General features: G+C 42.9%; 1 protein-coding gene across 4 annotated transcripts in view; it reads left to right on the top strand.

Annotated features, from left to right (window-relative positions):
- trrap (transformation/transcription domain-associated protein) overlaps window positions 1-24,650 on the top strand; it is a 210,915-nt gene that overhangs the window by 92,590 nt on the left and 93,675 nt on the right. For all 4 annotated transcript variants that reach the window (XM_078240636.1, XM_078240635.1, XM_078240637.1 and 1 more), the window contains 6 exons: window positions 724-849; window positions 2,978-3,088; window positions 7,083-7,229; window positions 10,053-10,266; window positions 11,745-11,870; window positions 18,550-18,696. In XM_078240636.1, the coding sequence (XP_078096762.1) occupies window positions 724-849; window positions 2,978-3,088; window positions 7,083-7,229; window positions 10,053-10,266; window positions 11,745-11,870; window positions 18,550-18,696 (871 nt within the window). The remainder of the gene's footprint in view (window positions 1-723; window positions 850-2,977; window positions 3,089-7,082; window positions 7,230-10,052; window positions 10,267-11,744; window positions 11,871-18,549; window positions 18,697-24,650) is intronic.

Genomic DNA, 24,650 nt, shown 5'->3' on the forward strand with positions numbered 1-24,650 from the left:
GTTGAGGCTTCATCTACAGTGTTAGGGAAGAGGGAAAAATCCTAAGGCACAGTCTGAAAAAGAGCAGGGCAGTTTTCACCAGGTACTAACCAATATTTATCCCTCAAAAAACCTATCATTTGGTCATTTATCTCATTGCTGTTGTGCGCAAATTGGTTGCCATGTTTCTTGTGCCAGTGACTGCAGTGCCAGACTATTTTATTTGTCCGTAACACATTGAACTAAAGAAAGGTGCAATGTAAATGAAAGTTTTTCTTACTATGACTTGGACTTGGCATGTAGCCTGACAGTCTATGCAGAAGGAGGTGCATGCAGGTGTGTAAAGACATGGGGGTCCATTCATAAAATGTAGGATAACGCTGAATTCCCCAAGCATCGAGTACAAGAAGGCTGGTGCTGTGTATACATTGGCTGCTTTATCACATCAAAGATAAAATATAAATAAGTTAAGCATGCACCTCAGCTGACCACATATGACCCAAAAAAAGAAAAGGAATCAAAACTCCTTTATTGTGTGGATCTAGATCGCTGAAATGAGATTTGCCCCTCACATAAATCATGTGCTTTATTATGGTTTATTCTTATGCTACATCACTGAAATATGTGACTATTAATTTTTTTAATGGGTTGAATGCTTTCTCATCTCTTCCCCGCCCCCCCCCCCCCCCGCCCCCCCCCCCCCCCCCCCCCCCAATTCCCTGTATGCTGTTGGAAAAAATGCAGCCAGATTCTGATGCTGATACGAATAGCAGTGGCGAGGGAACCAGTGCCACCAATGGCAACGTTAGACGAGGTTTATCGGTGGATTCAGCTCAGGATGTGAAACGCTTCAGAACAAACGCTGGAACTGTGAGTACAATCTCTAGAAATAGGGGTGGGGGCAGTACAAGGGTTTGCAGTCATTCCTTCAATTCTCCCTCTTTTTTTTCCCTCCACCCTTCGAAATCCATTTCGTGTCACTAATCTGGCTGGGAAATGATATATAGTCGGGTAATGTATTCCCAGTGAATGCGTTAGCACAGTTTAATTACTGTAAGTTTAGGTGTCCTAGTCGATAGATTAAAGCTTGTTTGTGACTTTGTGAGATGCAGATATTTGAGTTTGTAAGTATGTTGAGGTTTATGTAGTGCAAAATAGCTATTAAAAGCAACGATGGCTGAAGTTCAAAGCAGATAATTAACTGCTTTACCTTGAGCACAGGGTGTAACTGTGAACTAGTTTGTCATCAATCTGTCATGTTTTCACATAATTGAACTATTATGAAAGTGGCAACACTTGATATTAATGTTTAGCATTTTACTCACTGACATAGTTGGTATTTAGCTGAACCTACTCCATTTAATGTTGCCTTTCTTTGTTTTCAGCTAGCATGACTTGTCTACAGAATTCATTCTGCTAGACCTGTGTTGTTAAAGTGGTTGCCGTAATAATGTCATTGAGTGAAAATATTATGGTTCAGTTGGTGATCATGTTCTGATCTAAGCTGCAAAGATCTCCATACTTGATTTTTAATTCTAATGTTAATTTCTGAGGAAGAAAAAAACACTTAAAACTGGAATTGCCACAGATCATAGGATCCCTACAGTGCAGGCGGAGGCCATTTGGCCCATCATGTCTGTACCGACTCTCCGACAGAGCATCTTACCCAGCTCTTTTCCCTTCACTCCACATGTTTACCCCACTAATCCCCTGAACTTACACATCTTTGGACACTAAGGGACAATTTAGCATGGCCAATCAACCTAACCTGCACATCTTTGGACTGTGGGAGGAAACCAGAGCACCCAGAATTGAACCCGGGTCTCTGGTGCTGTGAGCCAGCAGTGCCCTGCCACTGTGGTGCCCAAGCTAAAATATTTAACAGAATGCAGAAAATATTCAGCAAGCTCAGAAGCTATTTGGTAGCGCAAGTTTTCGGAGTCTTGCTCCTCCTTCACCTGAAGAAGGAGTGACACTCCGAAAGCTTGTGCTACCAAATAAGCCTGTTGGACTTTAACCTGGTGTTGTGAGACTTCTTACTGTGCTTACCCCAGTCCAACGCCGGTGTCTCCACATCATCCCTTCATCAAAACTGCGTTAAATGGATTTTTTTTTATTCTTGGGGAAGGAAAAGAAATGTTTATTAGGAACTCTCAGCCAATCCTTTTCCTCTTTAGAAAGTGGAGTTTAAGCTTCACCTCCGCTTTAAGCATCCAGCATAAAAGAAAGTTGAAAATGGAGTTGCATCCACTTACTGTAACTACAGAGTGCTTCTCACCAGCTGAATGATGTTTAAAGCTCTCGTCTTAGCTTTTTTGTTAGTGACGTTCAAGGAAGATCTAGGACTAGGAAGGTGACGGACGATGTGGGAAAGGACCGAACTCTCTCTCTCTTGTTAATATGGAAGTGATCTCCCATTGTATAGAGATTTGCAACAGTTTTTCGATCTGAAGTAAATTTGTAATCTTTCAAAGCCAAATACATCCACATCGATGGGCCGAAGGGTTTTTTTTGTGCTGTATTACTCCAGGACTCTACGATGGAGAGACCAAAGTGTACTTCATATTGGAAAAGGAAGCCTTGAACTGATGTACTCAGTTCCTTCACATTACTTCCTCCTGATACATTAGAAAGCCTGGAAAATTGCAAGGTTTTTAAAACATGTTGGAATGGTCCTGTAGCCGAAGCATTTTTGGAGACCCTATTCTGGCCCAAGTTAATGGTCTATCTCACCTGATGAAGGGGCAGCGCTCCGAAGGCTTGTGCTACCAAGTAAACCTGTTGGACTTTAACCTGGTGTTGTGAGATTTCTTACTAAATGCAACCAGGGATTCTGGTTTACCACGCCCAATAAATGGTTCAGCTTTCGGAAAATCATTGCGGCTTACTGATTTGGTTTTGAATAAAACTAGTGCCTAATGGATTTGACTACGGAGCAGTTAATCTTCTGTTTAGTTGCAAAAGTAACCTCACTTAAATGTTTTTTTTAAACCAACAGGTGTTTGGAAGGAGTCAGTCTTTAACAGGGGCGGATCACCTGCTTTCAAAACCCATTGATAAGCAGCACACTGACACTGTGGTGAATTTTCTCATCAGAATAGCTTGTCAGGTAAAGACCCCATCTTCTTTGTCATGTTTTAGAATAACTGCAGGCAATAAACTTTAATGGCATCTAAAATATGATTTGAATTGTCAGCATTGATGCAGCATTTGAGACATTTGTTACATTGAGGAAATGTTTTGTTCCATTATTGCTTTATACCAATTTTTTCTTTTCCCTACCCACTGCTGTGTATTTAGTAATTACCAAATGCTTGATAGCACCCTTGTCTCTGCGTCAGAAGGTGGTGGATTCAAGCGACCAGTGACCTGACTACATGATCCAGGCTGACACTTCCAGTGCATTAGTGATGGAGTGCTGAACTGTTGGCGGTGCAGTCTTTCAGATGAGGTGTTAAATGAAAGCCTATCTGCTTTCAGTGGATGCATAAGATTCTGTGGCATCATTTTCAAGATGAGTAGGGGAGTTGTTCCCAATGTCAAGGGCCGTACTTATCCCCCAAACAACATCACTGAAACATGTTTGTGGGAGCTTGCTGTTTGCAAACTGGCTGCCATGTTTCCCTTCATTTACAACAGTGATTACACTTAACATTTGAGTACGATCTAAGATGCTGTACAAATACAGGACTTCTTTTGTCATGAGCTCAAGTCATGGGCAGACATTTTGGTGCAGCAGTGAGGGAGTGCTGCACCATTAGGTGTACCATCCTATAAGTAATGCATTGAACCGCAGTTTGGTCTGGCTGTTGCTGTGATTTAGGATTTGACATCAGGAGAGTAACAGAGCTTCTTCTTGATCTCTTCCCCCCTCAATGAGAAAGCAGAGGGAAAAACAACATCTCAGATTCTCATTCATCCTAATCTGTTCGAGATCATGCTGTGAGCAAGATAATAGCAGGCATTACACTTCAAAGTAATTCATTGTGTATGTAGTATTTGAGAGAGTCATGATAGATGTTCTGTAAATGCAGTGCTTTCTTGATTAATCAATCCCTCTTTTCTCTCGACGTGGGGAAACATTTATGTTGTGATATCTGCGTGTCACTTTTAATAACTTAATTATGCATTGCCTGATTTTAGTTCGAATTTCCCTCGGAAGGTACTCTTCAGGAAAATAGGCATAGCTGCTCTACTTCCGATTGCACAAGTGTCAGACTTGTCGGCCTGTGACCAATTTTTGTATATTCTTGTATTTAGGTCAAACTTGTCAAGTGACTTTCACTCCTCTTTTGCCCCTTTGGACTATGTGTCATCAACAGTACTGTACTTGTTGTATAGCGTTGCAGTTCTATCAGCTTCTCTCAGAACCTGATGTTGTGGTCCTACTCCAGGACTTGAGCACAAAATTTAGGCTGACATTCCACTGCAATGTCGGGTGAGACGTCAAACCTCAGGTGGACTTAAAAGATCCTTCAACTATCATCACAAAAAAAACGATCGTCGCAAACTGGCTTCTACATTTCCTGTGTTGAACCAGTGACTTCATTTCAATAATATTTCATTGGCCTTTAAGCACTTTGGGACAACGTGTGGTTGCCACAGGTCGTAGGCAAGTACAAGTTCTTTCAGAGTTTATCCAGTGTGAAAATTGTGCAGTTGAGTTAATTTGAGAGCCTCGGTTGTATCAAGAGCCAGCTGAGGTATCGGTTGGTTTGGGCAGTGGGGGTGGTAGTACTGGAACTTTAGGATGGAAGTAAAGCAGACGCTACATGTCAAGCTGCGTCAGCACAGCTTTTATACCACAGTTGATGTCATTCATGAGGAAGAGACATTTTTAAGTTTCTTTGGGGGAGGCTTGAGTGCCCAGTATCTTGCTGTGATGTTACTCTGGCAGGTGTGCAGTGGCTTGTTTAGTGCACTCCTTGCTATTCAGTAATGTCACCAAGAGCATTGCTCTCCATCTAGAGAACTCCAAACTGCTTTTGGTTCTCACTAGCTCCGTTTGAGGATCCTCATTAATCAGACCATTCCTTCCTTTCAACTTGAGGCAAACTAGAAGCACTAATTTTGACGAGTGATGCTTCATTGGTCTTGAACCAAGTTTGCATCATCTTCATAGTGGAAGTTTGAATTGACCCAAACCCAACGTTTGTTGTAACGTTTAGCATTTTCCGCACCCTTTTGCTGATATACTTCTGCTGCTATGATTTGACTGAGGCAAAATTTATGACCAAAGTTATTGCTTTTTCTTCTGATTAATGGATTGCTCTTGTGCTCCTCTTGCTGGAAAATTTAAAAATAACTATATACACGTGCTCAACATAAAACTTACATTAAAACAAGGAAACAAAATATATGCTGGTGTGGAGCTAAATGTCATTTTAAACAGTTCCTGTTTAAACTGACCCACTGCCCAGTTCTAACTTTAAATCTAACCTAGAAATATTTGGCTCGTGATGTCTTCTTCGAAGAATACTCAAAAGCTGCAAAAGAAGACCACCATTTAAAAGTAGCGCATAACCGCTTGAATGGTGTGGTTGTCTTGCAAAAGGACTCTTTCCATCACACCATCCACAAAGGCGATTGCTACTTAATCAAAGACAAATCCTTTTACAAGGATGTTAACATTCCAATGGGACCTCCGATTGCAAATTTAAAAACAGCAAATGCACGGCAGGTCCATTGCTTATGGTATTTGCGAGAGTATCAGGGAGCTAATATATCTGGGACAAGACCCGGCGGAAGATCTGAAATAGGAAGGTAGGTGGGCTTCTTTATAGGTAAAAGAGCAAAGAACTTGCATTCATGGAGCACCATCTCTCACGTTTCAGAAGTGACACAAAACACACACTGCAGCCATTTTGACGACAGCAATATGAGCAGAACATCTGTTTTGGCTGGTGTTGGTTGTGGAAAGAAAGTTAACTAAAACAGCGAACTCCCTGGTGTTGTGGGTCACGGAACCTGCTGCACCAATCAGCACAGATATACAAGGCCTCAGCTCAACATCCTACCTAGAAAATGGTGTTCACCACTACAGTGCGCTGAAGTCTTAGCCTGTATTTTCTGCTGAAATCCCAAGAGTGGAATTTGAAGCCACAGCCTTGACTAGGAGGCAGAAGTGATTACTAAGGCAACCTGACCAAAGAGAAGGGAGAAGAGAGTTAACAGTCAACACAAAAAAAAAATCTCCCATTATTAATATTTGGATTGATCTCTGTATGGGTAAACTATGGAAAACTATATGTGTGTATATGATGTATATAATTATACATATTTGTGTACATATATAATTACACACAAGCACTAATTATGTACATAAATATATATGCATAAAATACACACACACACACATATATATATATATATATATATATATATATATATATGTATGTATATATACACACACACACCTGCATCTCATACACATCTCACACACATCTCTGACACACACACACATCTCTCACACATCACGTGCGCGCACACATCACGTGCGCGCACACATCACGCGCGCGCACACATCTCCCTCTCATGCGCACACATCTCCCTCTCATGCGCACACATCTCCCTCTCATGCGCACACATCTCCCTCTCATGCGCACACATCTCCCTCTCATGCGCACACATCTCTCTCTCTCTCTCACATGCACACATCTCTCTCTCACACGCACACATCTCTCTCTCACACACACACATCTCTCTCTCACACGCACACATCTCTCTCTCACACACACACATCTCCCTCTCATGCGCACACATCTCTCTCTCACACACACACATCTCTCTCTCACATGCACACATCTCTCTCTCACACGCACACATCTCTCTCTCACACACACACATCTCTCTCTCACATGCACACATCTCTCTCTCACACACACACATCTCTCTCTCACATGCACACATCTCTCTCTCACACGCACACATCTCTCTCTCACACACACACACTTCTCTCTCTCACTCCACTCACTCCACCTATCGCACTTACAAGATATATACTTGCAACACCATAGTGAAGCAAAGATTTATATATGTCCCAGTTACATTGCCAAGCACGAGTACATTTATGCCCGGTATAATTTGTGACAATTGACCCCCAGGTGAACGATTCCTCAAACACAGCAGGTTCGCCAGGAGAAATGTTGTCCAGGCGCTGTGTTAGCCTTCTGAAGATGGCTCTTCGTCCTGATATGTGGCCAAAAGCTGAGCTGAAACTCCAGTGGTTTGACAAGTTGCTGATGACGGTGGTACGATTTTCTCTTGAGTAGCTATCATTTTAAAGCACTGTATTGCCCGCTTGCTCAGTTATTGTCCCTTCCAGCCGAGGCTTGTTTCAGTCTCCTTCTTGATGGGCAGCGGTGGTTTGCGGACATACAAATAAATCTCCCAGCCTTCACTCCTCATGGCAGTGAGAGCAGCCTTTCAGGGAAGTGTGTGGCTGATTGTAGGCTAACGTCTGACACGTGGGGAGCTTAAATCCTGCAGCGCACACAGGCAATAGCTGAAGGGACAATCTTCACTGACATGGATAAGAATATTAAACATTACAAATAAAGTAAACCCAGATTATTACTTCAAAGTCAATCAACATAACATAGGACACAAATGGAATGGAAATGAGTGCAAAGTAAGTTTAGAGTCCATAACAAGAAAAACTCTGCTCAGACTCGAGATGTTACGAACAAGATAATAGGAGCACACAACTCGGATTATTCAAAATGCAATTCAGAAGTGCAATGTGAGAGTTGATGGTTTTTGAGCCAAGTGATCTTTTCTCATCCCTGACTTTTCACCCAGACTGATCGGGGGAAAGAAAGTAAGAATATGAAGGGCGTCAATTAACTTTTTTTCTTTTTTTTTGGGAGTTGGGGGCAGCAGGGGAGGTGGTGGGAGAGTGCACTGTTTTTCACTTTCAGACAGAACCAGACGTAGTCTGCAGGTTTTTAAACGTGGCAGCAACATCAGTGGGGCTGAAGTGACATAAACTACAGTCAGAATGACTATGATTTATCAGCAGCATTTCTGCTTAAAACGTCCAGCTGCTTTGCAACATGCAATGTGTGCTCTATGGCATAATTTAGATCACCTTACACAACGCTGCCTTCATTTGTGATTTTATGTAATTTTTTTTCTAGATCTGTGAGAGTGTTGTGTCAGGTGATGATGGATTTGCCAACTCTTGCCATTGAATTATGTGACTTGAACTAAAGTGATACTGCACCACTTGATTTGTACCTTGATTCTGCGATTAGCTCTCACTGAATGCTACGATTCTCAGAGAGTCATTACACTGAAGAGGCCATTCAGTCTATCGCATCCGTGTCAGCTCTGTAGCAATCCAGCCAGTCCCATTTCCCGCACCCTCTCCCTGTAGCCCTGCCGGTTTATTTCCCTTTAGTGCCTATCCAGTTTCCTTTTGAAATGTGTTTCCATGTGTGTGTGTTTGCATAGCTTTCAGCTCTGTAATATGTAAAAGTCTCTGGAAAAATTTGCTTAACTTCCTGTAAGTCAATGCACTTTTCTCTTTTAAAAAATTCCGAACTTGACAAAAAATGTCAAATGCTGATTAATCGGAGGCCCTGTTTATCACTAACTTGTCAATGACTTCAAAAATGCCAAAAGTTGGCAAGTGATTTTCCACTCATTGAGTTTTGTTGCTTTCTATTCATTTATTTTAGCCCACTTTATTTTTAAGCTTCTCTCTTCGGTTGCTGTGTGTTATTCTTTGGCTGAGTTGACAAGACAACCTGGAAATTTCACTGCTATAACAACGTGGCAGGCAAAGACACAGAACAGCAGCTTGCATGCATAATCGAAGTGGTGTTCTCTGTGACATTGTGGTGTCCCAGAGTGCGAGGTGCCATTAAGTCCTCATGATACAAGTTGAGTCATTCAGGGAACGTTATTGGCTATTCACCTTTTGCTCAGGAATGCAAGGCCTCAACTGGGAAAAATAAATACTGCCTTTGGAATTATTGTAATTTTTATAATCCGAAGTTACCCTTTTTGATTCAGCTATTTTGAATTCAAGCATGAAGTAAAAGCAATATACAGCGAATTTTCCAAATGGCTTCCGTCCAATTTGAAATTCAAAGTTGTCCTGCTTGAAAGATTGCAGTAATTGAGAGGTGTGCTACTTGGTGCAAAATCCCATTTTTATTCCGAATCTGTACTTGCACATAACTAAGATGAGAAAGCCTTTAATCTTGCTGAGCATTTAGTGCCTTTATAATTGACATTCAAGCAGGTATAATTACATTTTTTTTTCAAACAATTCAGGAGAAATCATTTGGAGGCAATATCCAGAATTATCTGATAATTTCATAGAAATCATAGAATCATAGAAACCCTACAGTGCAGAAGGAGGCCATTCGGCCCATCGAGTCTGCACCGACCACAATCCCACCCAGGCCCTACCCCCACATATTTACCCGCTAATCCCTCTAACCTACGCATCCCAGGACTCTAAGGGGCAATTTATAACCTGGCCAATCAACCTAACCTGCACATCTTTGGACTGTGGGAGGAAACCGGAGCACCCGGAGGAAACCCACGCAGACACGAGGAGAATGTGCAAACTCCACACAGACAGTGACCCGAGCCGGGAATCGAACCCGGGACCCTGGAGCTGTGAAGCAGCAGTGCTAACCACTGTGCTACCGTGCCGCCCCGCGTGCCGCTAATTTAATTAGCATTTCTGAAGAAGTCCAGTTCTGTGTGATGCTTACCAAGTTTGTTTGCTGTCTGCTTTAGGGGAAAATCTGTTGCATTTTTGCAGCAGAGCGTCCAAGTAGTGAGGTCTGGCAGAATTAGTCAATATTAGACCTTTTCCATTTTATTAATCCTTTTTTATAATAATGAGGCTGTGATCAGACTGATTACAATTATTAGGTGAGAGAAAGAATTGGATAGCTTCACGAAAATCATCTGGTACCTTCAACTGGCAAATAAAAAGTGCATTGACTTAAGTTTTGAAGTCTTATTATAATTGGTAGTAAAATAGTCCACGTATATTTAATGTTGCTCTCTCTCTTTGCTCCACACCCATAACTTTGTTTAAATCGTTTTAGGAGCAACCTAATCAAGCGAACATGGCGAACATCTGTACAGGACTAGAGGTGTTGAGTTTTCTCTTAACGGTGCTGCAGTCTTCTGCCATTCTTAGTAGCTTCAAGCCACTGCAGCGTGGAATAGCAGCATGCATGACGTGTGGCAACAACAAAGTCCTGAGAGCCGTGCACACTCTGCTTTCTCGTTTGATGAGCGTCTTCCCAACAGAACCGAGTAGGTTACACAGATGGAAATGTGCAATTTAAAATTATCCTTAACTAAATTCTTCCCACTGAATGTGGGCTTGCTGGCTCGGTCAGCCTTTATTGCCGAACCTTAATTAGCCTTGAAGGCGGTGGTGAGCTGCTTTCTTGACCCGCTGCAGTTCATGTGGTGTAGGTACCCCCACAGTGCTGTCAGGGAGTTTGTCGCAGTAACAGTGAAGGATCGGCGATGTAGTTCCAAGTCAGGATGGTGTGTGGCTTGGAGGGGAACTTGCTGCTGGTGGTGTTCCCTGGTATCTGCTGCCCTTGTCCTTCCAGGTGGTAAAGGGCACAGGTTTGGCAGGTGCTGTCGATGGAGCTTTGTTGAGTTGTGGCAGTGGACCTTGTAGGTGGTACACACTGCGCGCGGAGGTGAAGGGGGTGGATGTTGAAGGTGGTGGATGGGATGCCAATCACGCGGGCTGCTTTGTCCTGGGTGGACCTCAAACTGCTGAAGTGTTGTTGGAATTGCACTCGTCCGGGTAAGTGAAGAGTATTCCACCATTTTTGCCTTGTAGATAGAACATAGAACATAGAACATTACAGCGCAGAACAGGCCCTTCGGCCCACGATGTTGCACCGACCAGTTAAAAAAAAAAACTGTGACCCTCCAACCTAAACCAATTTCTTTTCGTCCATGAACCTATCTACGGATCTCTTAAACGCCCCCAAACTAGGCGCATTTACTACTGATGCTGGCAGGGCATTCCAATCCCTCACCACCCTCTGGGTAAAGAACCTACCCCTGACATCGGTTCTATAACTACCCCCCCTCAATTTAAAGCCATGCCCCCTCGTGCTGGATTTCTCCATCAGAGGAAAAAGGCTATCACTATCCACCCTATCTAAACCTCTAATCATCTTATATGTTTCAATAAGATCCCCTCTTAGCCGCCGCCTTTCCAGCGAAAACAATCCCAAATCCCTCAGCCTCTCCTCATAGGATCTCCCCTCCATACCAGGCAACATCCTGGTAAACCTCCTCTGCACCCTCTCCAAAGCCTCCACATCCTTCCTGTAATGTGGGGACCAGAACTGCACACAGTACTCCAAGTGCGGCCGCACCAGAGTTGTGTACAGTTGCAACATAACGCTACGACTCCTAAATTCAATCCCCCTACCAATAAACGCCAAGACACCATATGCCTTCTTAACAACCTTATCTACTTGATTCCCAACTTTCAGGGATCTATGCACACATACACCTAGATCCCTCTGCTCCTCCACACTATTCAAAGTCCTCCCGTTAGATGGTGGACAGCCTTTGGGGAGTCAGGTGAGTTATCCTCTTCAAAATTCCCACAGTATTTAAATGGCAGGTCGAGTTCAGTTTCAGGTCCGTGGTAACCCCCAGGATGTTGTGGGGGGAGATGAAGCGATGGTACTGCCTCTGTGCTGCTTCTGTATTGTTTCCGTGTGATCAGTATTGTGTCCTTCACTTTTAAACAGGTACTTCAAGTGTGGCTTCTAAATATGAGGAATTGGAGTGTCTTTATGCTGCAGTTGGGAAAGTGATTTATGAAGGCCTCACAAATTATGAAAAAGCAACAAATGCCAATCCTAATCAGTTGTTTGGTAAGTTAAGAATTCAGCTGTTCTGGGCTGGGAGGCTGAGTAAATTGGGCCCAAACTCTCTGGGAATTTAGGAGAGTGAAAGGTGATCTTATTGAAAAATTCAAGTTTCTGAAGAGGTTTGACAGGATATGTTTTGCCTGGCTGGAGAATCCACAGAGTGGGGGAGCAGCTTTTGTTGTAAAATTCCTTCAGCCCTCATCCTGTTTTTGCAATGGATTATCTTATTTTTTGCCCAAGTTATCCAATGGAGAATCACAGTGCTGTAATTTAACTGGGATATAAAACCCTTTAACCTCACCCTCAGTGTTTGCTGTCTGATTGGCTTGAACCATTAAACTGTCTGTTATAAAACTGTGATACAACAGTACCTGATTTGCTTATAAAGCTCCTGTGTCAATCAATCCTCGTCCAGCCAGCACTGTGAAATATTCCTGTTGCGCTGATGATTTTGTAAATTTCTCACAATCTGGCATTGAATTGGTTCTGTCAGCAAAGCAGGTGTGAAATTGCACAACAGGTCACAATGCGTTCTCCTCTAAATGGCAAATGTCCTTCACCAGGCAACTCAGTGATCAGTACCGGCAGATGTAATTGTAGTTTAGGAATTGGCAATTTGCCACTTGTCAGCTTGTCAAATCTTGAGTCTCCCACTTATCGCAGCCTGCGGTGGTCCAAACTTTTGAGGTGTGTACCAGTCGTGAAATGTGCAGTGGCCGCTAACCTGTGAAAGGTAACAGATGAATGCAACTGATCGATTCAGGTTTGACCTACAGGTCGATCCTTTCACAGTGCATTTAGAACATTTCTGTCGAGAGGCAAGAGCAGCTGAGTGTTTAACATGAAATGCTTTCTAAACTATAAAGTTATGCTTCAACTCAGCATTATCTTGACCTTCACTTGACATTGAGTGCACAATTGAGCAGAATAAAATAGAATAGTATGAATTGCAAAAACATTTTGTTCTGGGGATGTGGCGTGGACGCACTTATTGCTTTGCCCTGAGTCACCTTGGGAAGGTGGTGAGTCAGTCTGGTAGTATAGAACAGGAGTCTCACACAGTCCAAATCGAGGGTATTGGGGTAGCAGGCTCCCATCCTGAAGTTCACTGCTGTGATTTATTTTTAATGGGTTTTCTTTGTCAGTCGGCAACGTTTGTAGCTATTCTTTAATTTATTCTGTAAATGACCAGATTTGTTGAATTCAGTTTCACTGCTTGTTGTGGAATTTGAGCACATGATCGCTGGGCTATTGGCCGAACACTCTAACCACTGCACTGCTACATTCTCTGCTGGCTGAGTAACAGAGTGGTTGATTCCGGGCCTGTGCAGAGTTGGTTAATCCAAATCTGTTAATTTTTGGGGAGCTGCCAATCCTGAAAAATCCCTTGGCCCTACACGAAGAAGAGCTAGGAATCCTCTGGGGCACCCTGGCCAGCATCTGTCCAAAGTAAAACTCGGTGCACTTGCCATTCATCACATCCCTGTCCGTGGGATCATGCTGTGCCGTAGCATGACATTGTCTACCTCCAGAAGACCGGTCACTGCACTGAAAGCAAAGAAAATTATAGCACAGGAACAGGCCCTTCGGCCCTCCACACCTCTATTGGTTCTGTCAGCAAAGCAGGTGTGAAATTGCACAACAGGTCACAATGCGTTCTCCTCTAAATGGCAAATGTCCTTCACCAGGCAACTCAGTGATCAGTACCGGCAGATGTAATTGTAGTTTAGGAATTGGCAATTTGCCACTTGTCAGCTTGTCAAATCTTGAGTCTCCCACTTATCGCAGCCTGCGGTGGTCCAAACTTTTGAGGTGTGTACCAGTCGTGAAATGTGCAGTGGCTGCTAACCTGTGAAAGGTAACAGATGAATGCAACTGATCGATTCAGGTTTGACCTACAGGTCGATCCTTTCACAGTGCATTTAGTACATTTCTGTCGAGAGGCAAGAGCAGCTGAGTGTTTAACATGACCATGCTGCCCGACTTAACTAAAACCCCCTACCCTTCTGGGGACCATATCCCTGTATTCCCATCCTATTCATGTATTTGTCCAGACGCCCCTTAAATCCCGCTGCTGGGGGAGGTAGTGGGGCTTCCACTACCTCTCCTGGCAGTGGGTTCCAGACACCCACCTCTGTGTGTAAAAGAAAAACTTGCTTTGTACATTTCCTTTAAATCTTGCCCCTCGCACCTTAAACTTATGTTCCCTAGTAATTGACTCTTCCACCCTGGGAAAAGGCTTCTGACTATCCACTCTGTCAATGCCCCTCAAAATCTTGTAGACTTCTATCAAGTTGCCCCTCAACCTCCGTTGTTCCAGTGAGAACAAATCAAGTTTCTCCAACCTCTCCTCATAGCTAATGCCCTCCACACCAAACAAAATCCTGGTAAATCTTTTCTGTACCCTCTCCAAAGCCTCCACATCCTTCTGGTGGTGTGGCGACCAGAATTGAACACTATATTCCAAGTGCGGCCTAACTAAGGTTATATAAAGCTGCAACATGACTTGCCAATTTTTAAACTCAAATGCCTCGGCCGATGAAGGCAAGCATGCCGTGGACTACCTTCTCCGCCTGCGTTGCCACTTTCAGTGACCTGTGTACCTGTACACCCAGATCCCTCTGCCTATCAATACTCAAGGGTTCTGCCATTTACTGTATATTTCCACTTTGTTCATGTGTAGTGTTGTTGAGATATTTAAAAATGTGAAGAGGGGCTCACAAGGTTCTTCCTGCTTAACTCAAAAGGCTAAGAGAAATCTGGTGATGTGTTATTAGAGGGGAGCATAAAATATCCAGTCATTGAGAATCGTTTCCTGTTGCATTGCATCTATTGTAGAGATTGGACAGATCTGTTAACGTAAACAATGGAACCAATCAAAATGCCTTCCACTTGTATTGAAGCTGCAATAGCTTGCATTGGGAAACCAGCGTCTTTTGCTTATTGTAACTACTGAGAGAATTCTAGAATCACAGCAGAAGAATCCAATTAGTCATCTTGCCCTGCTCTCTCTCCGTAGCCCTGCAGATTTTCCCCTTCAAGTGTTTATTAATCCTCCCCTGGAAAGTTAATATTGAACTCGCTTCCACAATTCTTTTAGGCTGCTCTTTCTAGCTCATGTTGCATACAGAAGTTTGAGAGAGCTACCCAATTAGTCCCCCACTACTCCTGCTCTTCTCCCCACTGCTCTGCAGATTTTCTCTTAAGTATTTGTACAGTTTGTTTTGAAAACCTTGTTCAATCTGCTTCCACTGCATTTCAGATAATAACTCTCTAGATTTACTTTTAAAGTATGCTCATCTTTCCACTGGCTCTTGTGCCAGTTACCGTAAATCTGTGTCCTTTGATTACTAACCCTTTGCCAGTGGAAACAGTTTCTCCGTACCTGCTTTATCAAAAATGCCTCCATCAAATCTCCTCTTAACCATAAGATGTAAGAGCAGAAGTGGGCCGTTTGGCCCATCGTGTCTGCTCTGCCATTCAATGAGATCATGACTGATCTGATATTATCCTCAATTCCGCTTTCCAGCCTTATCCCCATAATCCTTTGATTCCCTTACTGATTTAAAATCTGGCTATCTCTGCCTTGAACAGCTCTCTGTGGTAAAGAATTCCACAGATTCACTACCCTCTGAGAAGAAATTCCTCCTCATCTCTGTCTTAAATGGACAACTCTTTCCTCTGAGATTATGCTCTCTGGTCCTAGACTCTCCCACAAGGGGGAAACATCTTCTCAGCATCTACCCCATCAACCCCTCTGAGAATCCAATATGACTCAATAAGGTTGCCTCTCGTTCTTCTAAACTCCTGGAGTATTGTGTGCAGTTTTGGTGTCCCTATCTGAGGAAGGATGTCCTTGCTATAGAGGGAGTACAGCGAAGGTTTACCAGGCTGCTTCCTGGGATGACAGGACTGTCATATGAGGAGAGACCAAACCGGTTAGGATTATATTCACTGGAGTTTAAAAGAGTGGGGAATCTCATAGAAACTTATAAAATTCTAACAGGGTTAGACAGGGTACATTCCGAAAGAATGTTCCTGATGGTGGGGGAATCCAGAGCCAGGGGTCATAGTTTGAGGATAAGGGGTAAACCTTTTAGAACTGAGGTGAGGAGAAATTTCTTCATCCAGAGGTTGGTGAATGTGTGGAATTCACTACCACCAAATGTAGCTGAGGCCAAAATGTTGTCTGATTTCAAGAAGAAATTAGTTACAGCTCTTGGGGCTAAAGGGATCAAGGGATATGGGGGGAAGGGGGGGTGATCAGAATATTGAATTTGATCTTCAGCCATGATCAATATGAATGGCGGAGCAGGCTCGAAGGGCCGAATGGCCTACTCCTGCTTCTAGTTTCAATGTTTCTATGACTAGTTGAGCCACAATCTGACACAACTATACTCACCAAATCATACTTTACAATCAATGTCCCTTCCCTGGGTCTGTCCTGCCGATGGAACAGGATATAGCACGCCATTGTTTAACTCCTCTGCTATTTTCTGGTTTCCCCATTATTATTTCCCCAGTTTCATTCTCTAAGATTTATTTTGGCCTCTCTCTTCCTTTTTATATATTTGGGTGTCCATTTTTATATTACATGCTAGTTCAGCCTCGTAGTTTATCTTCTCCCTCTTTATTTTTTTGGTCATCTGTTGTTGGCTTTTAAAACTTTCCCAATCCTCTGGCTTGCCACTAATTTTTGCTACATTATGGGGACGATCTTACCACAACAATTCTAAGTGCTGAATGAGCATGAAAATGGCGTGACGAGCCAGTAAGATTGCCCCCATATCGTTTTTTCTTACAGTTTAATATTGTTCTTAACTTGGTTAACCCCCCATGGTTGATTTATCCCCTTCCTAGAATCCTCCTTCCTCATTGGGATATATCTTGGGTCATGAACTATTTTCATCTGCCATTGTTGATTAACTGTCTTTCCCGCTAAACTCCTTTCCCAGTCCACTCCAGCCAACTCTGCCCTCATTCCTTTATAATTACCTTTTTTAAAAAGTATAGCACAGTTGTTTCTGATCCAGGTTTCTCACTCTCAAACTGAATGCTCAATTCTACCACGTTATGATCACTGTTTCCTCGGGGATCTTTTACTCTGAGATTGTTTAATAAACCTGCCTCATTTCCAGATCCAAAATAGCCTGATCCCTGATTGGATCCGCAACATATTTGTGGAAACTGTCCCAAATACACTCTGGATTCATTCTCATGGCTACCTCTGCTAATTTGATTTTCCCAATCTACATGAAGATTAAAGTTACCCATTAATGCACTGCCTTTTTTTAATGCCCTCATTGCCTCCTGATTTATTCTTCGTCCTATTGAATAGCTACTGTTAAGGAGTCTATTGGCTACTCCCACGAGTGTCGTCTTCCCCTTGTAATTTTAATTCCACCCACGTGAATTCTACATCTAATCCAAGACTATTTCTTGTTATTGTACTTATTCCATCTTGTACTAACAACGCTACTTCACCATCATTTCCTCCCTGTCTGCCCTTATGAAAGGTCATACCCCTGAATATTTACTTCCCAGCTTTGATCTCCTTGTAACCACGCCTCTGTAATGGCTATGGGATCATACCCATTAACGGAGGTTAATTCATTTATTTTGTGCTGGATACTGCATTCATTTAAGTAAAGAGCCATTCATTTTGCCTTGTTAGCATTTTTTCTCTTTTTGACCCTATTTCTTGCTAATTTTTTATGTTTGTACGCTCTGTCCCTTCCTGTCACACTCTAGGTATCATTACCTAGATAGCTGCCTTGCAATGCTTTCGTATCCTTTTTCTTTGTAAGCCAACATATCCCCTCTCCAGAACCATTCCTCCTCCTATGTAGTTTAAATCCCTCTCTACTTCCCTAGTTATACGGTTTACAAGAACACTGGTCCCAGCATGGTTCAAATGTAGGCATCCCAACAATACATCCTCCACTTTCCCCAGTGTTGATGCCAGTGCCCCATGAACTGAAAGTCACTTCTCCCACACCAGTGTTTGAGCCATCTATTCATCTAATTGCAAGTACCCTATGCCGATTTGCAGCTCACCACCTCCCCTGTAGTACAGCAGAAACCAATTCCTACAGCGTGAAAATGTTAGAAAAGCAAAGGCATACTGTTCTCCCCCCCCCTCACCAAACTCTCTCTTCTCACCAAACTTCCACACTCTGCCCAAAGCCACACTCAGTGCTGGTCTCACACATTGTCTCTGTTCTGAACAGAGGGATTACTGAGCCCAGCTACGGCAAACACCGGTTCAAGATAGTTTCTTTAAATAAATAGCTATTTCAGCTATGGCCAATCGATAGCTTCTGTTCCCCTACTTAGGCCCTTGGATGAGACTTAGTTAAACAATATTTGCAGTTAAGTGTTAAACACACATACAAACAATATAGATTTTTAGAAAGATATTTAACATTTCCCTTTTCTCACCAGACTTCCGCACTCTGCTCTAAGGAGAATAGTCCCAACTTCTCTGATTTGAGCTCTGTTATCCCTGGTACCAACCCGTTAGGTCCCTCTGCACCTTTTTAAAGACCTCGGCATCTTTTCTAAAGTTTGATCCCCGGACGTGAGCGCAATATGCCAGCTGAAATATAATCAGTGTTTTCTAAAACTTTAGCGTAACGTATTTGCTAACGTAATCTTACAAAACTGCATTTTTGATCTTCAGGCACCTTGATGATCCTGAAGTCTGCTTGTAGCAACAACCCTAGTTACATTGACCGTCTCATCTCTGTCTTCATGCGGTCCCTGCAGAAGATGGTGAGAGATCATCTGAACCCACAGACGACCCCAGGGGCGTCCGAAACCAATACAGGTAACGACATTGCTTTTATTATTGTTTTGCCCGAGGAGGTTGGAAGGGAACCTGGAAGTTATTTGTTGCGATGATGGTTGCAATAAAACTAAATTCATTGCTCCGAAGAATGGGAGAAAGCATCATTTCAGCTTCCGAAAAGACAATACTCTGCTACCTCTTCCGACAGCTAAATTTGATCTGTAGGCCAATGTAATTTTCGTACAGTGATATGAAGATCTGAGAACGAGGGAGAGAGATGACTATAAACATTTCATATTTCACAATGTCTTGTATAATGTTTACAATGATGGTTTGTGGGCAATGAGTTTTATACTAAATCAGTGTATTGCCCACGAACGCTTTGGAAATGTTCACCATCAGTCTGCAGGCTATAAAATAGATCTCAACCAGCACTTCACACATTTTCATTATTTGAGCTCATTGTTTTATATTTCTGGTGTCAAGTTGATATCGGTGCAGTAAAAGGAACCTGATGTGTTTATTGCCCATGTTCCGAGAATAACTTTCATTTCCCTTAAGCACTCATTACACAAAAAGAGTTCTCGGGGCAGCTTAGCGAAAGGGCAGCCGTTAGAAAGTGGACAGGGACCCAAGTGGTGACCCAAAGAGGGTTTGCTTCAGCCGGAGAGTATCTTGAAGAGATTTATAGAAGGGATGAAGGTGCCGAGGAGGAGGGAGGATCACTGTGGAACTGGGAGATTAAAAATAATCCGGTACCTGAGCACCAGAAGGTCTACGTAGGGAATATGAAGCTCAAGTAAGTTCATAATATATAGGAGCAGAATTAGGCCATTCGGCTCATAGAGTCCGCTCTGTCATTCGATCATGGCTGATATGCTCCTCATCCCCATTTTCCTGCCTTCTCCCCTTCAACCCATTACTAATTAAAATCTGTCTGACTACTCAAATTTACTCACTGTCCCAGCATCCATCGCACTTTGGCGTAATGAATTCCACAGATTCACAATCCTTTGGGAGAAGTAGTTTCTCATCAACTGTTTTAAATTAACTACCCCTTATCCTAAGACTATGACCTCTCGTCCTAGAATGTCCCACAAGAGGAAGCATCCGCTCCACGTCTACTTTATCCATACCTTTTATCATCTTGTATACCTCAATTTGACCTCCCCTCATTCTTCTAAATTCCAGAGAGTATAGACTTAAACTGTTCAATCTCTCTTCATACGACAAACCCCTCATCTCTGGAATCAACCTAGTGAATCTCCTCTGAACTGCCTCCAGTGCCACTCCATCTTTCCTCAAATAAGGGGACCAAAACTGTCCAGGTGTGGCCTCACCAATGCCTTGTATAGTTGCAACAATACTTCCTTACCTTTCTATTCTATTCCTTTAGCTATAAATGCCAACATTCCATTCACTTTCTTTATTATCTGCTGTACCTGCAAGCTAGTTTTCTGTGACTCGTGAACGAGGACACCCAGATCCCTCTGCACCGAAGCACCCCGAAGTTGACTGGGTAATTCAATATTGACCAGAACTACTACTATCAAATTGTGCCTTGTGTTCTTGTGTGCCCATCTGAGGGAGCAGTTGCAGGTTTGGTTTAACATCTCAGCTAAAAGACAGCACCTCCGACAGTGCCGCACTCCCTTAGTCCTGGTTTGGAGAGTCAGTGCTCAATTCCAGGGTCAGACTTGAATCCACACCTTTCTGACTTAGAAAAAGCGGGCTACCCATTGAGCTGTTTTGACCCTACTGCTGCCATCCTGATAGTGTTTGGCGACTGAAGCTGCCGAGGCTTTGGGCTCCCAATTGCTATTGCGGATGATGTGGATGTCGAGCAAGAACGGGATTGACAGAAAATGTGGCGGCTTCTTCCCCCCACCATTGGCTGAAGGAACCTGCCGATACTTGCTGAGCTGATGCATGGAGGATGACCATTTTGGGTGAAGTGCTGCCAGGTGGCTGCTCTCTGAAGCTGTAGCGTGGCACGAAGCAGTGCCTTTAAAGAGAGGGAAGACAATTGGAGGGTGGAGAGGAAGATGAAAGAAAGGTGAAAATCAATCTGTAGCAGTGTGTTACAGGATGAGCTGGCCACTGGGGAGTTAATGTTTGTAAAGATGAAAGGTAGATGAATACCATTTAAGCTGCCTTATCAGTTCTGGAACAAGGTACTTAATTTAAGAGTTTCAAACATGTTTGCGAGAGGATTAATGTGCCTGAAGCACACTCCAGTAATATATCAGCCCCAAGTGTTAATTAAATTGTGGTTATTGCAGAGGCAGTCTATCATGTTGTAAAGATAGTAAAATATCAACATGCTTTTGAATCTAGCTCTAATGTTATAATAATTGACAGCACGCTTTTCAGGAGACAATAAAGCCTTGCCTTCCCCCCTCACCACGGTTGAGAGGCCAAGCCCCAAGTGTCCAACAATTCTACCAGCCCCGAGTTTCAAGTCCTGAACCGTTGTCTGTTGGTATATTTAAGATTGGGGGCGAAAGAGATGCCGGTTGGAACCTTTTATTTTGCCCAAGTATTTCTGTAGTTGCAGTCTGTATCCCACAATAATTAAAGTGATGCTCCAGTTCAGTGTTGCACTCTGCAAAGGCACATTGCCATGAATAATTAATATCTGTGAATTCTAGGATGGGTCGTGGATGATGTATGTGGTTCCTGAAAATAAAGGAATGCAAAAAGCCACAAATGAAGCGATTTTTTTTTTTTTGATACCTAGGCTGAAGAAATTACAGCTCTCTTGTGTGCTGCACTATAGCAGAACAAATAATGATCTACAACAGCAATCTGTCATAAGGAAGCGCGAGAGGAATGATGTAAATTCTTAATTATCACAGTAGAAGGGTCATTTTGTTAGAAGCAAGTAGAATAGTGAAGCGAGCATCATCTCTTGCCTGGAGTCTATGCAGGGAACAAGGACAAGGAGATGGCAACGTTAATCATGTTTTGCCTACATTTTGCTAGTAATTGGGGGATGATGTAGGGTTAGGCGTTTAGTGGTTGCAGGCAATATTGTCAATGACTTCTCTATTGGATATTGCAAATTTGAATCATATGAAATTAATAGTTTTTTTAATATTCATTATTCAGGCTATGCACTTGACATTTCAATCCTGAAACCAAACCCACCTTGATGCATGCAGGCAATCTCAACAATCTCAACCGAAGCTTGATGGCACTTGTCACCCTGGCTTCATTATCCAGCCCAGGCAGTGGGGATGAAAGCCTACCTATCTGCCAATAAGCACATTGACTGTCATTGGGGTGGCAAAGTGGTTAGCACTGTTGCCTCACAGCACCAGGGACCTGCGTTTGATTCCCAGCTTGGGTCATTGTCTGTGCGGAGTCTGCACGTCCTCCCCGTGTCTACGTGGGTTTCCTCTGGGGATGCTCCGGTTTCCTCCCACAGTCCGAAAGGCGTGCTGGTTTGGTGCATTGGCCATGCTAAATTCTCCCTCAGTGTACCTGAACAAGTGTGACGGCTAGGGGATTTTCACAGTTGCTTCATTGCAGTTTTAATGTAAGCCTACTTGTGACACTAATGAATAAAATTTTTAACTGGCTCTAATTTTGGGGGCTCAGTGAGACCAAGGAAGGAGCGAGGGGTACTCGAGTGCTAGGTAGAACTCAGTTTGCCTTCGATTTTCTGTTCAGCCTTGCGAGTCACACTCTCATCTTCCAAGTCAGAAGGTTTTGGGTTCAAGTCCCACTTGAGTACAGAAACCGGGTCGACACTGCAGTGAAGTACTGAAGGAATGCTGCAGTTCTGGAGGTGCCCTCTTTTTTTTTTGGTTGAGATGTTAAACCACCCCTCTCAGGTGCATGTCAAAGATCTCTTGGCACTCTAATGAAGAAGAGCAGGGGCGTTATCTCCGGTGTCCTGTGTTACATTTATCCCTTAATTGGCATCTCAAAATCAGATTATCTGCTCATTGTCACAGTGCTGTTTGTGGGAGCTTGCTGTGCACAAATTGATTGCAGTGTTTCCTAAATTACAACAGTGACTACACTACAGAAAGTAATTCATTGGCTGTAAAGTGCTTGGGGACGTTTTCTGGTTGTGAAAGGTGCTATAGAAATGCTCGACTTGTCGCTATTTGCATTGATCTCCAGATTAATTTTGTAGCAATTTGGGATTTTTATTAACCTGTGCAATTGTAATCCCAATAAATACTCCAGGCAATGTTTTACATTTAGTGCTCTCAAATTTTTTTGTTGTATTTTAATGATTGGCTTTAGATTTTGACATGTTTTTGACGAGAATTTAAAAAAAAATTCATGATGCTTGAAATTGCGTTGTGCTAATAGTGAAAATAATCTTTAATATTTCAGACTTCTTTAGTTGCTTGTAAATCATGCATCATAATGAGGTTTATTGATGCAAAAGGCTTAAGTCTTGAGTGGATCATGACAAACAAAACCTTTTCCCATTGAAGATGCAGGGTGATGATCCCATTATGAGGAATTTCAGTAATTGTCTTGGCATGTTTGAAGCGTAGCTTCTCGTTCGTGGTGTCCTTGTGCGTCGAAAAAGAAAGCAATTATATTTCACTGCTAATCTGTGTTTCTTGGCCAAAAGTGGGAAAATGTCTAAATAGGAATTTAATCTGTAGGGTTGTTAATTTGCTCTATGCTTCATTACCATATGCTGTAATTATCAAAGCAGCCCCAACCTTGAAGCAACTCAAAAGCAACCTTGTCGCCATGTTTTAATGTCAGCACATTGTGTCCACCAAGTCCCCCAAAAGGAAGTTCTTGCTGTATAAAAGCAAATTACTGCGGATGCTGGAATCTGAAACCAAAAGAGAAAATGTTGGAAAACCTCAGCAGGCCTGGCAGCATCTGTAAGGAGAGAAAAGAGCTGACGTTTCGAGTCCAGATGACTCTAATATCTCCCACTTTCTATGACTTTTAGCTTTGACAAAGGGTCATCTGGACTTGAAACGTCAGCTCTTTTCTCCCCTTGCAGATGCTGCCAGACCTGCTGAGGTTTTCCAACATTTTCTCTTTTGGGTTCTTGCTGTATAGCTTGTTTTCTGTCTTTGATTTGTTTCTTCCATTTGCAAGATTCTGCGATGTCGTAGTCTTACTGTAGCCTCCTTCAGCCCCACAAATCTCTATTCTAATGCTGCATTCTGCTGGCTGGCCTGTTTTGCACCTCCCCTTCACTTTGCCTTGTCATTGATGGATGACTAGGCCTCAAACCATCGAGAAGGTTTTCCCCGCTGAAAGTCACTGCCTCTCGACTGCCCCCTCCTCTTCTAAGACCCTCCTTAAAACCCACATCATTGACCAAGCTACAGGTCACCCCTCTAATACCTCCTGCTCTTTCTGGGGAATCTACCTTTGCCTAAATATTTCTCTGTTGCGCCACTGAGCACTGACTTCACATCAAACTGAACTTGTCTGTCTTTGTGAGATGATTTCATTGCAACACTGAGTTAACTTCAAAAGTATTTCAATGGCCATAAAGTGCACTGGGACATGGTGGGAGTGAAAGGTGCCGCGCATCGCCAATCCTTTTGTTAATCTCTTGTAGACCTCTTGCGCGACTTAATTTTATCAGTCAGGAGGCAGATTTGGCATCCGACTACTGAGTCACGCTGCCATTTTTGCCTAAATGCCCCCTCAATCTTTTCATATAAACATGAATATGGTGTCTATAAAATTACGAGGGGCTTAGATAGCGTGGATAGGAAGGACCCATTTCCATTTTCGGGGAGGCTTATAACCAGAGGCAGATATTTAACATAATTGGTTAAATGGATTTGAGAGGAACAAACAAGTCTTTTTTTTCTCCAAAATGGTGGGAATTTGGAATTCATTTCCTGAAGGCATGGTAGAAGCAGAAACTCTCCTCATATTTGGGGGAAATAGCACTTGGACATGCACTTGAGGTGATGGACCAAGAGCTGGAAGGTGATCGTCGGCTGAATTGCTCTCTTTTTGGCCAGCATGGAACTGATGGATCA

The sequence above is a fragment of the Mustelus asterias genome, chromosome 23, assembly GCF_964213995.1.
Source record: "Mustelus asterias chromosome 23, sMusAst1.hap1.1, whole genome shotgun sequence".
Lineage (NCBI taxonomy): Eukaryota > Metazoa > Chordata > Chondrichthyes > Carcharhiniformes > Triakidae > Mustelus > Mustelus asterias.